Consider the following 14,167-nt stretch of genomic DNA (forward strand, 5'->3'; position numbering starts at 1 on the left):
CGGGAGGCTGAGGCTGGAGAATCCCTTGAACCAGGAAGGCGGAAGTTGCGGTGAGCCGAGTTCCCGCCACTGCACTCCAGCCTGGGCAACAGACCGAGGCTCCGTCTTCAAAAAAAAAAGGTAGAGATAAAAGGACATCATGTCGGCATTGTGGAATCTAGAAGGGTTTATGGGAATTATTTGTACTAGTTTAGCAATATTTCTGTAAGTGTGAGTTACTTTAAAATGAAAGGTTAACAAAGTTACTGAGATTAGGGAGAGAACGTGAGGAGCGAACAGGCCTAGTACTAAGCCATGAACAACCAACAATTAAATAAAACTCGGGGAAATAAAAAGGAAGTCAAATGGCATGCGACCAACGGGAGACATAGCTTCCGTACTCTTAACCCTAAATTACTAAGCGATGATCTTCCTACAGCTCTCCAACCCAAATCACCAAAGACAATCTCGCCGCCCACCTGTGCCAAAAAGTAATCCGGCTGCAGCCGGCTCCGCCATGTTTTTCCAGCGAGCTGCGCGTACGCACGCACGGGTCCACGCACCAACCAATCGGTGCACACGTCGGAGTCTCGTTACCGAAGGGGCGGTGCGTTCTTCTACACATGCGCACGGTTGGGCGGGCCTCTTTCCTTCTCGCCTAACGCCGCGAACATGGTGAGTCTTACTGATGCGGGCTCAGGGGCTGGCGACCATGCCGTTCAACCTCCAACTCTGCTGGGAAGCTGAGGTGCCGAACGGCTCCCAGAGGGTCCCGGGAAGCGCATGGTGAGGGTCCCCGGACCGGCCGTGTACAGGAAACTGACCCTTCTTGGAGTCGCGGCTGGCGAGCGCGTGGAGGGCCCGGCAAGGCCTGGCGCACCTTGGGCCACGCGTGCGCGCCTCCGCCGCCGGAGCCGGACTGCCGAGGCGGCTAGTAGTCCCAGAGCCTTGTCCCGCCGCCTGGGCCTTGCGGAGCTGAGAGCTGGCAGGCGGTGGCGGTGGGAGCGGGCTTTAGCTACTGAGGCGTCTGCCGATTTCGTCCTTCCAGGTTGGCGCCTGGCGCTCGGGCGGGTGTTCCCCTGCAGCATTCCTTTTCGCTGAATTTAACCATGTCGTCTCTAGTTGCAGAAAGTGACATATCTGGCCGGGCGCGGTGGCTCAAGCCTGTAATCCCAGCACTTTGGGAGGCCGAGACGGGCGGATCACGAGGTCAGGAGATCGAGACCATCCTGGCTAATACGGTGGAACCCCGTCTCTACTAAAAACTACAAAAAAAAAAAATAGCCGAGCGACGAGGCGGGCGCCTGTAGTCCCAGCTACTTGGGAGGCTGAGGCAGGAGAATGGCGTAAACCCAGGAATCGGAGCTTGCAGTGAGCCAGAGCCAGACTCCGTCTCAAAAAAAAAAAAAAAAGTGACATATCTAGTGAGTATTTATAAGTAAGTTTCACTGTCCTTTCTCCCCCAATTTTAGGTGTTCAGGCGCTTCGTGGAGGTTGGCCGGGTGGCCTACGTCTCCTTTGGACCTCATGCCGGAAAATTGGTCGCGATTGTAGATGTTATTGATCAGAACAGGGTAAGTGTCACAACTTCTTACTAAACATGGCAGTGGACATGTGCTCTGCAGTTGACAAATGAATTGTCTCGATGGCTGTGTAAGATGAGGTTGCTGTGGGTAGTAGCTTTATTTTACCATTGAGGAAACAGGTAATGGTAAGGGTTGTAAGCACAGCCTTAAATTAGCTCTTAGTATTGAATTTTAATGTTAGCCACTTAAGGTATAGCCAGTTATGGACTGAAAAGTTGGTTAGTTTTAAATGAGTTACTATACATAAAGTGAGTTTAGAACAGATCCAACACATAGAAAGCACTTTTGTATTTACTGCTGTGTATTTGAGACAAGCAAACTAAGGAGTTGACCACCGGCTATAAATGAACAGGGATCAGAGTCCTAAAGTTGCTTGTAAATCACATGTGGTTGGTTTCTATGGGGTACTAATAGTTTAAAAAGGAACATTTAATGGTGTGGATAAATGTTTATGTTGAGCAAAAGAAGTAAACATATGTGACCCAGATAGGACAATCCTTGTCTTAGTAATTTATTTAAATAGTAGTGTGGGTTTGATGGCCCTGAATGGATAAGTAATTTTACAGAACCATCTGACCATTTTCATTGCTGTTAGATTTTGCACTGAAGTTCTTGATGTTTGTGTTCTAGGCTTTGGTCGATGGACCTTGCACTCAAGTGAGGAGACAGGCCATGCCTTTCAAGTGCATGCAGCTCACTGATTTCATCCTCAAGTTTCCACACAGGTAACTATCCACTAATCATCACTCCTCCCTCCCATCCCCAGATTTGTTTATACTAGTAAGTGTTTGTTTTAGAGTAAACAATATGGAAGATTCCGAGCCATCCTGAAGAAGGATTTACATTATGGAAGTAGACAGGGATTATTTACTTTTAAAATGTCCTGGGCGTGATAGCTCACGCCTGTTATCCCAATACTTTGGGGGGCCATGGTGGGAGGGTCTCTTGAGCCCAAGAGTTTCGAGACCAGCATGGGCAACATGGTGAAAAACCCCTGTCTACAAAAAATACAAAAAAATTCGTTGGGCATGGTGGCACGTGCCTGTAATCCCAGGTAGGGGGGTTGTGGGGGTGCTGAGTTGGGAGGATCACTTTAGTGAGGTCGAGGCTGCAGAGAGCCATGATCATGCCACTGCACTCCAGCCTGGATGACAGAATGAAACCCTGTCTCGAAAATAAATAAAATGAATGCCTTAAGGTCACTTTTCTACCCTGGTAGTTTAGGGCTTTGCCTTTGTTTAGACTTGCCATCCTCTTCTGGTCTCTGCCAAACTTTTAGCCTAAAGTAACAAAAGTACTAAGTCTTGTGTGTTTTGATACTAGCTATCATTAGGCAAGCTCTTAGTGTGTGTCAGTTACACAGTATTTAACATGAAGGGTTTTATCCCTAGCTTACATTTAAATGAGACGGTGAATAGTGGTTCTTTTTTGACATGAAAATTAAAACACTTTAGTGTGTTGCTATACAGTTAATTCAACTCACAATGATGGTTACAGTGGAACGTGTACTATCACGTGGCCACTACAGATAAAGTAGGTCTAAATAATGTAATTTTGCATGCTTTAAAAAATAGTCAAAAACTTGCTGTATGCTGAGTGCTACAGACACTGCAGTACGTGTATTAACACATAATGGAAGTACTGGTGGTTGGAAACATGCCACTTGAACAACCTCGAGTGAACATAGCCGTGCTGCTGCTACTATGACATACCGCATTGTTTGAAGCACAATTAGGGATGAAGCTTGAGCATACTTGTCAAAGTTCAAAGCAGTAGAAAATACCTGGTAACTTAGATTTTTCACTAGGTACTCTTGTAATTCTGCCTTGGATTCCGGAGCACCCTGGATTTTATTTTTAGGATGTTTGGCCACAAATTTTTACTGTAAAATTTTTTTTTAAAGAGCATAAGAGTTAACATTAATTACTTTGTTTGTTATGAGAATGAATGGCTTGGATGGGTGCAGTGGCTCATACCTGTAATCTCAGCACTCTGGGAGGCCAAGGCGGGAAGATAACTTGAGGCCAGGAATTTGAGACCAGCCTAGCCAACCCCGTCTCCACTAAAAGTCCAAAAATTAGTCGGGTGTGGTGGTGTACTCCTGTAGTCCCAGCTATTTGAGTGGATGAAACAGTAGAATTGCTAGAACCTAGGAAGTGGAAGTCGCAGTGAGCCAACATTGCGCCAGTGCATTCTCCAGTCTGGGTTACAGAGCAAGACCCTGTCTCAAAAGAAGAAAAAAAAAAAAGGTTTTCAACACGTCCACTGCCCAAGTGGAATTATATATAGTCAGAGGTGGGGTTTTTGTGTTGTTTATTTTCCGGGTGGCTCTTTCTTTCTTTCTTTTTCTTTCTCTTTTTTTTGACACGGAGTCTCACTCTGTCACCCAAGCTAGAGTGCAGTGATACAATCTCGGCTCACTGCAACCTCAGCCTCCCAAGTAGCTGGGATTATAGGCACCTGCAACCACGCTTGGCTAATGGTTGTGTTTTTAGTAAAGACAGGGTTTCGCTATGTTGGCCAGGCTGGTCTTGAACTCCTGACCTCAGGTGATCCACCCACCTCGACCTCCCAAAGTGCTGGGATTACAGATGTGAGCCACTGTGCCTGGCCGAGAGGTAGTTTTTAAATTCATAAAATGGACTTGGCTGGGTGCAGTGGCTCACAGCTGTAATCCCAGCACTTTGGAAGGCCAAGGTGGAGGATTGTTTGAGCCCAGGAGTTGGAGAGCAGCCTGGGCAACGTAGCAAGACCCTGTCTCTACAAAAAATACAAAAATTAACTGGGTGTGCTGGTATGCACCTGTAGTCCCAGTTACTTGGGAGGCTGAGGCAGGAGGATGGCTTGAGCCAAGAAGGTCGAGGCTGCAGTGAGCCGTGATCATACCACTGCATTCCAGCCTGGGTGGCAAGCAAGATCCTCTCTAAAAGAAAAATTGGAACTGGATTACAGTTTTGATTAAAATATGCTTGAAATTACAACCTTTTCTGGCTTACTGAACACAAAAATGAGTAAAATACATAGTGTGCCAGGCGTTGTGTCTTATGTAGAGAAAGAAGTGTAACAGGAAGAGTGCTTTTCAAGGAACAAAGAAAGTGTCCTTGATAATGAGTGACTTCAAAGCTGATCTGTGGTCTTGGCTCATTCTAGTGCCCGCCAGAAGTATGTCCGACAAGCCTGGCAGAAGGCAGACATCAATACAAAATGGGCAGCCACACGATGGGCCAAGAAGATTGAAGCCAGAGAACGGGTAATAACTTGGGGTCATTTGAATTCTGGTCCTTTTTTTGGAGAGTTCAAGGTAGTGTGAGAGGGATAATTTTTATTTATTTTTTTAACAGAAAGCCAAGATGACAGATTTTGATCGTTTTAAAGTTATGAAGGCAAAGAAAATGGTAAGATTTAAGATCTGTGTTTTTGTGTAATAGCTTTAGAATAATGAGGGAGCAGTAGCCAAACCCCATTTCAAGCTGCCAGCTTCTTGGGAGCTTTCTGTAAAAAGGGAGAATTTATCCGCTTTTGTATTTCATGATGTCATTATGGAGTTGTTACTTTTCTTCAGATGCAGGGGAACAGACCACTTAATGCCCTTTATAAAACCAGCATAAATTGGAGTTTATTGTATGTATACGCAATAAATGCTTTCTTACATTGATAATTTTCAGAGGAACAGAATAATCAAGAATGAAGTTAAGAAGCTTCAAAAGGCAGCTCTCCTGAAAGCTTCTCCCAAAAAAGCACCTGGTACTAAGGGTACTGCTGCTGCTGCTGCTGCTGCTAAAGTTCCAGCAAAAAAGATGACCACCGCAAGTAAAAAGGCTCCAGCCCAGAAGGTTCCTGCCCAGAAAGCAACAGGCCAGAAGGCTGCGCCTGCTCCAAAAGCTCAGAAGGGTCAAAAAGCTCCAGCCCAGAAAGCACCTGCTCCAAAGGCATCTGGCAAGAAAGCATAAGTGGCAGTCAAAAGAAGTAATAAAGGTTCTTTTTGACATGTTGGCAAATGTATTTAAGCCTTTGGATTTAAAGCCTGTTGAGGCTGGAGTTAGGAGGCAGATTGATAGTAGGATTATAAAAAACATTAAATAATCAGTTCCTCAATCTCACTCTCTGCCCATACTTGGATAGATAGTGCAAAATCATTGCAAAGTCATAACTGATCATGTCATGAGAAATCATGATAACTTAGAACACCAAGTGACACAAGTGACATTTTTTTCTTATGGTCAGCTTGGCATCAGAACATTTTTTTTTCCTTGTACAGATATGTTTGCCATAAATAGGTAAAGTGACAGCTTCTTGATGCTCAAGAGTAGCAGTTTTTTTTGTTTTGTTTTGTTTTTGAGACAGTCTTACTGTGTCACCCAGGCTGGAGTGCAGTGGCACGATCTCAGCTCTCTGCCACCTCCACCTTCTGGGTTCAAGTGATTCTCCTGCCTTGGCTTCCCAGGTAGCTGGGCCTACAGGCACCTGCCACCACGCCCAGCTAAATTTAGTATTTCTTGTAGAGATAGGGATTCACTGTGTTGGCCAGGCTGGTTTTGAACTCCTGACCTTGTGATCCGCCTGTCTCAGCCTCCCAAAGTGCTGGGATTATAGGCATGAGCCACTGCATTTGGCCTTTTTTGTTGTTTTTTTGAGACAGTCTTGCTCTTGTCACCCAGGCTGGAGTGCAGTGGCACGATCTCGGCTGGCTCAGTGCAACCTCTGCCTCCTGGGCTCAAGCAATTCTCCTGCCTCAGCCTGAGTAGTTGGGACTACAGGCATGTGCCTTCACGCCTGGCTAGTTTTTGTGTTTTTAGTGGAGACGGGGTTTGACTGTTTTGGCCGTGCTGGACTTGAACTCCTGACCTCAGGTGATACACCCGCTTTGGCCTCCCAAAGTGCTGGGATTGCAGATGTGAGCCACTCTGCCCGGCCTGCAAATTTTCTTACAAAAAGTAGGAAAATAAGGCAAGTATAAAAATTACAGGTTGAGCATATTTCTAATCCAAGAAGCTCCAACCTCTGAAACTGAGCTATGACACAACAATTACAAAATCCCTAGCCTACCCTCATGGTGGGTTATAGTCAAAATGCAGGTACACAACACTTCATTGTTCCTGAGGAAGAAGTAGTTGACCTTCAGGGTATGTGGATATGAAGCATAAATGAATTTCCTGTATAGACCTAGGTCCCAAGCATTTCAGATAAGATACTTACCTTGTATATAGTAGATTGGACTTCTGGTTCTCTCTACCACAAAATATAGGTAATTTGGGGCAATCCTGACCTTAGGTGGTCTGTCTGCCTTGGCTTCCCAAAGTGCTGGGATGACAGGCATGAGCCACCGCTTCCAGCCAGGAATACGTTTTAAATGAAGCTCATTTTTTAACCAAAAGCTAGCTTCAAGCTTCATTGGGGTAAAGGAAAAAGCACATTGATTTGCTTGATAATAGGTAAGTGGTATGGTGTGATAAGGAAAATAGGGACAATTTGGGATTACCTGTTCTACCTCTCTACCTCTCTGGGAGGTAGAGAATTGTTTAGAGAAAGTGGAATCTACAGCTAAAATGAGAATGTGGCGTAAGGGGAAGAATGACATCAGATAGGAAATAAACAAATTGATAATGTAGACTGGCTTGGGACCACAACAAGAAAGTAGGTTAGTGGTTAGATCCTGTAGGGGAACACAGGAAGCTACTAAGGGTTTTTTTAAATGGAGTGGTATCCCAGATTTAAATCATTGAACTGGTAAGACTGAAACTTACGGGATCAAGACTGGGAATGCTGGGGTTGGCAGTATAATCCAAGGAAGTGGCAGTGGTAATGCCATTTACATGGTCTTGATCATGCATTGGACTGCAGAAATAAGTGAGAAAACAATGTGTCGGGCTTTCTGGTTTGTACCTCTGACTCACTGGTTGTGAGGGAACATGAGGCAGGGTAAAGTTTATCCAGGTAAAATGAGTTAGATACGTAGACTATCTGGGTGTATATGCAAAGACTGCAGACAATCTACTAAAATCCTGGCTCTGCCTCTTGAAAGCTATGTAGTTTAGGCACATAGCCAAAACCCAGTTTCCTCATCTATATGGTAAGCTTCAGAGTAGTTAATAAATCATGATACGTATTCCAGCAACTCTGGTTCCCCTGGTAAGAGCTGTGATAATGACACAAGGAGGAGAGGTTTCAGGACAGACTTGGGATTCATCACTGACTGCCCAGGGGTAGAATGACAACAATCAAGAGATGAGTAGAGAGGTTGGAAAGAAGTCGTGAGGGGTGGGAAACTAGCAGGGGCACATGGAAGCCAGGAAAAGAATTTTGCTTGAGATTGTCAAAGTGAGGGGAAAAGGGCAGTAAGTGAAGGAGAAATGTCTGGGGTTCGGAGGTTTTGTTTTTGTAAATCTGGAGTGATGGGCATGTCCAAATGCTTCTGGGAAAGGAACTAATAGGAGAGAAGCTTGGCCCTTCGAAAAACAGGAAGGGATGGATCCTAGGGGAGAGGAGGAAGGATTAGCTTTAGAGGAAAGATGTCCTTTACATGAGGAAAAGGAAGAAAAGGTGGGTTTAGATACTAAATCTGTAGGTTTGCTGTTAGGAAATTGAAGACTTTTCACCTTGATCTCTGAAGTTTTTCTGGAGTTAGCAAGGCAAGGTCATACACTGAGAAGGAGTGATGAAGGAATGTAGATTTGCAGACATACAGGTTGTAATTGCTTATGGAGGAAAGGGGAGAGCACTTCTGTCAGACTGCCAGCGGCCTTGAGGGCCCTTTGGCTACAGTCCATGAGTTGCTCAGAGGATAAGAAAGCTTCAGGGTAGAAGCGCAGTATTCAAGCTGCACCTAGAAAATAGTGCAATATAGAACAGTGGAAATTGGAAATTCCAGTCTTGGAATCTCTAGGAAAGTAACTGAGGCACATGATGCCTGAAAAGGAGTAGAAAATAAAATTAATAAGGTGGGGCCATATGATAAAATATTTGAACCTGGCACTGTGGCTCACACCTGTAAACCCAGCACTTTGGGAGGCTGAGGCAGGCAGATCACCTGACGTCAGGAGTCCAAGACCGGCTTGGCCAACATAGTGAAACCCCGTCTCTACTGAAATTACAAAAATTAGACAGGCATGGAGCATGCCTGTAATCCCAGCTGCTTGGGAGACTGAGGCAGGAGAATCACTTGAACCCAGGAGGTGGAGGTTGCAGTGAGCTGACATCACGCCATTGCATTCCAGCTTGTGTGACAGAGGGAAACTGTCTCGAAAAAAAAAAGACTTGAGCAAGGGAGTAATCTTCAGGAAGTTTAGTCTAATAGTATAGTATGGATTGGGTTGTGGGATGGGGAAGGAGAGCAGAAAATTGTCGAAATATCCAGGCACATAAAAGTCTACTTTGATTATGGAGAACTACACACTTGTTCAGTCACCCTCATTGGAGATAGGGGATGGCATACGAAAAGAATGCTGATTTTGGGCAGGGCACGGTGGCTCACGCCTTTAATCCCAGCACTTTGGGAGGCCAAGGGAGGTGGATCAGGGGTTTGAGACCAGCCTGGCCAATGAAACCCTGTCTATTAAAAAAAAAAAAAAAAAAGGCCGGGTGCAGTGGCTCAAGCCTGTAATCCCAGCACTTTGGGAGGCCAAGACGGGCAGATCACGAGGTCAGGAGATCAAGACCATCCTGGCTAACACGGTGAAACCCCGTCTCTACTAAAAAATACAAAAAAACTAGCCGGGCGAGGTGGCGGGCGCCTGTAGTCCCAGCTACTCGGGAGGCTGAGGCAGGAGAATAGCGTAAACCCGGGAGGCGGAACTTGCAGTGAGCTGAGATCCGACCACTGCACTCCAGCCTGGGAGACAGAGCGAGACTCCGTCTCAAAAAAATAAAAAAATAAAACAATGCTGATTTCAGAGTCATATTCAGGTTTAAATTCTGTCATTCAGCCCAAACTCATTATGTTACTTAATGTGAGTCTCATCTAAAAAGCAAAGATCCTGATACCTGCCTCATATGGCAAGGATCAAATGAGTCAAATAAGATGCTTGTGAAAGTGAGGACAGGATCTATCCTCAACACCTGGTGCAATTATTTTTACACATTAGGTACTTATTTATTTGGGTTGAATTGTGTTGAACTAACCTGGCGGTATAAGCAAAATTTGGAAGTTTGGTTTTCAGAAAGTCTTGACTTCCTCTAATCTCTAAGTAATTGGCATGTCCTCTAATTCATATTTTTCCCCCCTCATCTGTTGGGTGAAACACTTTTTATCCCTTTGTACTAAAATTAAAGGCTACCTCATTCTTCTAGCTAGCTGATTTTTTTAAATCTAGACTAAACCATAAGTCATTTACATTTAAATAAAATATTACAGTTGAAAGTAAACGGTCCTTTTAATATCTCCACTTCCAATTCCAGTACCCTGTATAAAGGAAAATATACACATCTTGCAGACATTTTTTGATGTATTTGTAGTATAGGACATAAAAATATATGTGCTTGTTTTAAGCAAATTTCATACTCTGCAACTTGTTTTTTTTCCTAATATGTTCTGGAGATCTTATCTAGTCAGCCTCTAAATTAGAGTTCTTCAGAAAAACAACCAATGGGATGGATGAATGGGCTCAAGAGATTATGGAAACCAAGAAGTCCCACAAAATACCATCTGCAAGCTGGAGAACCAGGAAAGCTGATTGGGATAATTCAAGCTGGGTCCAGTGGCCTGAGAACTGGAAGTGCCAGTGGTGTAAGTCCTGGTCTGAGACCAAAGGCTTGATCAAGATTCAAGAGCATCAACAACTGAGGGCAGGAGAGGATGAGTTTCCCAGATTAAAAAAGCAAATTCGGCCAGGCTTGGTGACTCTTGCCTGTAATCCCAGCACTTTAGGAGGCCGAGGCAGGCAGATCACCTGAGGTCAGGAGTTCAAGACTAGCATACAACATTAGCTGGGTGTGGTGGTACATGCCTGTAATCCCAGCTACTCAGGAGGCTGAGAGGAGAATTTATTGAACTCGGGAAGCGGAGGTTGCAGTGAGCTGAGATTGCACAGTTGCACTCCGGCCTGGGCAACAAGAGTGAAACTCCATCCCAAAAAAAAAAAAAAGCAAATTCACACTTCCTCCACCATTTTGTTCTATTTGAACCTTCCGTGGATAGGATGATGCCCACCTGCATTGGTGAAGGTCATCTTTACTCAGTCTACCCATTCAAATGCCAATCTCTTCCAGAAGTAATCTCACAGATCCAGAAATGTTTTGCTTATTAATCTACCTCATTCTTTTTTATCTTCTGCATAATAATCCACAGCATGAATGTTCACGTTTGACCTCTTTTGATAGACATTTAGGATGATGCCAATTTCTTTTTCTGGTTTTTTGTTTTTTATTTTTTGTTCGGCTGGAGTGCAGTGGTGCGATCTCGGCTCACTGCAACCTCTGCCTCCCCGGTTCAAGGAATTCTCCTGCCTCAACCTCCTGAGTAGCTGGGATTACAGGAGCACGTCACCACACCTGGCTAATGTTTGTATTTTTAGTAGAGATGGGGTTTCACCATGTTAGCCAGGATGGTCTCCATCTCCTGACCTCGTGATCCACCCCTCTCTGTCTCCCAAAGTGCTGGGATTACAGGCATGAGCCACCACAACAGGCCCTCTTTTTCTGTTTAAACAGTGCTTCCATGAATGTCCTTGTATGTGCCTCCTTCTGTACTCAATGGTGTTTATCTGGTGCACATCGCCAATCAGTGCACTTGCTGGATTGAAGAATATGAGTGTTTTTACCACTCTTTCAGTAGGCTGGACCAGTTTAGACTTGCTCTACCAATGTAGATTTCCATCAGCAGTAAACAAAGACATTCCTGCCTGGCAGTCTTGAACTCCTGCTGTTATCGGTTAAATTTTTGCCGATACGTGAAAAGTAGTATCTTACTTTAACTTGCATTTTCCTGGTCCAATAGTGCACTAAATGCCTGAGTTCTGTATTTATTCTATTTGGATAGCTATTAGCCATTAAGTCCACTCATAGAGTTACTTTAAATGTTTTCCTTAGGCCGGGCGCGGTGGCTCAAGCCTGTAATCCCAGCACTTTGGGAGGCCGAGATGGGCGGATCACGAGGTCAGGAGATCGAGACCATCCTGGCTAACATGGTGAAACCCCATCTCTACTAAAAAATACAAAAAACTAGCCAGGCGAGGTGGCGGGCGCCTGTAGTCCCAGCTACTTAGGAGGCTGAGGCGAGAGAATGGCGTGAACCCAGGAGGCAGCGGAGCTTGCAGTGAGCTGAGATCCCGCTACTGCACTCCAGCCCAGGCGATACAGCGAGACTCCGTCTCAAAAAAAAAAAAAATGTTTTCCTTTAGTTTCCTCCCACATTTTCAAATAAAATTTAGAATTAGCTTGTCAAGTAAGTTAAATCATATTGTGATTTTTGAGATTGCATTGAATTTATAGATGTGTTAGATAGAACAAACTCACCATCTTCATACCAACTCTTCCATTCAGGAGCATGGTATATTTCCAGTTACTTGGGCCGTCATTCTTTTCAAAATAAATAAACAAACAAACTAACTAACTAACTAACCATATATTGGCTTATTCCTGGCAATTGTTCGTTTGAGATGGAGTCTCGTTTAGTTGCCCAGGCTGGAGTGCAGTGGCTTGCTCTCGGCTCACTGCAAGCTCCGCCTCCTGGGTTCACACCGTTCTCCTGCCTCAGCCTCCTGAGTAGCTGGGACTACAGGCACCCGCCACCTCGCCTGGCTAGTTTTTTGTATTTTTTAGTAGAGATGGGGTTTCACCATGTTAGCCAGGATGGTCTCGATCTCCTGACCTAGTGACCCGCCCGCCTCAGCCTCCCAAATTGCTGGGATTACAGGCATGAGCCACCGCGTCTGGCCTTTGTTTTTGAGATGAATCTCACTCTGTTCCCCAGGCTGGAGTGTAGTGTGGTATGATCTCGGCCCATTGCAACCTCTGTCTCCTGGGTTCAAGTGATTCTCCCACCCCAGCTTCCCAAATAGCTGGGATTACAGGCGTGCACCACCACATTGGCTAATTTTTGCATTTTTAGTAGAGATGGGGTTTCACTATGTTGGCCAGGCTGGTCTTGAACTCCTGACCTCACATGATGCACCTGCCTGAACCTCCCAAAATGCTGAAATTGCAGGTGTGAGCCACCACGCAGGCCATATTCCTAGTGATTTTGAACTAGTATCAGTTCCTAGTATTTTATTTTTATTTTTTTGAGACCAAGTCTCACCCTATTGCCCAGGCTGGAGTGCAGTGGCGAGATCTTGGCTCACTGCAACCTCTGCCTCCCAGGTTCAAGCAATTCTCGTCCCTCAGTCTCCCGAGTAGCTGGGATTACAGGTGCCCGCCACCATGCCCAGCTAATTTTTGAATTTTTAGTAGAGATGGGGTTTCACTGTGTTGACCAGGTTGGCCTTGAACGCCTGACCTCAAGTGATCCACCCACCTCAGCCTCCCAGAGTCTGGGATTAAAGTCATAAGCCACCGCGCCTGGCTCCTACTGTCTTTTCTAACTGGACGTTGATGGATGTAAAGGGGCTGAGGATTTTTATATTTAACATCTTGTGTGTGTCCACATTGCTGAACTCTCTTATTGTTCTAATGTAATTTTTAGTTGATTTTTAAAAATTTTCTTTTTTTCCTTTTCTTCCCCTCCTTGAGACAGTGTCTTGCTCTGTCACCCAGGCTGAGTGCAGTGGTATGATCATGGCTCACTGCATCCTTGACCTCCCAGGCTCAAGTGATCCTCCTGCCTCAGCCTCCCAAGTAGCTGGGACTACAGATATGTGCCACTATGCCCGGCTAATTTATTTTTATTTTTATTTTATGTATTTATTAATTTATTTGGAGTTTTGCTTTTGTTGCCCAGGCTGGAGTGCAATGGTGTGATCTTGGCTCATTGCAACCTCCGCCTCCTGAGTTCAAGCGATTCTTCTGCCTCAGCCTCCCGAGTAGCTGGGATTACAGGTGCCACTCCCGCCGCCACCACCATGCCTGCTAATTTTTTTTTGCATCTTTAGTAGAGATGGGGTTTCAACATGTTGGCCAGGTTGTTCTCGAACTCCTGACCTCAGGTAATCCACCTGCCTTGGCCTCCCAAAGTGCTGGGATTACAGGCCTGAGTTTTATGTTTTGTAGAGACAGAGTCTCACTATGTTGCCTAGGCTGATTTCGAACTGAATGCATACAGACCTGCCTTGGCCTCCCAAGGTGCTAGGATTACAGGTATGAGCTACCATGCCCGGCTGGATGTCTTGGATTTTCTATGAGGATGATGATGAAAACAACTTATCCATTAAAAAATTGTATTACACGTCAGTAGGTATAGAAAATCTCAATAAAATGATATATTCTTAGACATTTTAATGGATAAACATGCAAGTCTTTTCAAATCCATATTATTGCCACTCCTTTCAAATAACTGTTTGGAACACTGCCCTCCCGGATGAGTACCACACTATCTTATCTCCCTATTCCTTCATGTCACAAGGCCCCAAGGCAATTCTTGGAAAATGACTGCCTGTTTTTATATTTTTATAAAACAAATCCTGTAATTGTGATGTGCTAAGGAATAGAAGTATAATTTTTTTTTTTTTTTT

At 44.8% G+C, this 14,167-nt stretch overlaps 1 protein-coding gene across 3 annotated transcripts; it reads left to right on the forward strand.

The window, feature by feature from the left end:
• Positions 1–577: 577 nt before the first annotated feature.
• Positions 578–8,376, forward strand: RPL14 (ribosomal protein L14). 3 transcript variants are annotated; one of them, XM_011950917.1, is made up of 7 exons: positions 578–654; positions 1,452–1,553; positions 2,196–2,290; positions 4,716–4,815; positions 4,907–4,960; positions 5,231–5,521; positions 8,344–8,376. In XM_011950917.1, the coding sequence occupies exons 1-6, from the start codon at positions 652–654 to the stop codon at positions 5,513–5,515; spliced, it is 639 nt and encodes a 212-aa protein (XP_011806307.1). In that variant the 5' UTR covers positions 578–651; the 3' UTR covers positions 5,516–5,521; positions 8,344–8,376. The 3 variants fall into 3 exon arrangements, with proteins under 3 accessions (XP_011806307.1, XP_011806305.1, XP_011806306.1); XM_011950915.1 differs by lacking the exon at positions 8,344–8,376 and having other exon boundaries at positions 5,231–5,559; XM_011950916.1 differs by lacking the exon at positions 8,344–8,376 and having other exon boundaries at positions 630–765; positions 5,231–5,559.
• The last annotated feature ends 5,791 nt before the right edge of the window (positions 8,377–14,167 follow it).

Source organism: Colobus angolensis, unplaced genomic scaffold (assembly GCF_000951035.1).
Source record: "Colobus angolensis palliatus isolate OR3802 unplaced genomic scaffold, Cang.pa_1.0 Scaffold311, whole genome shotgun sequence".
NCBI classification, from domain to species: Eukaryota; Metazoa; Chordata; class Mammalia; order Primates; family Cercopithecidae; genus Colobus; species Colobus angolensis.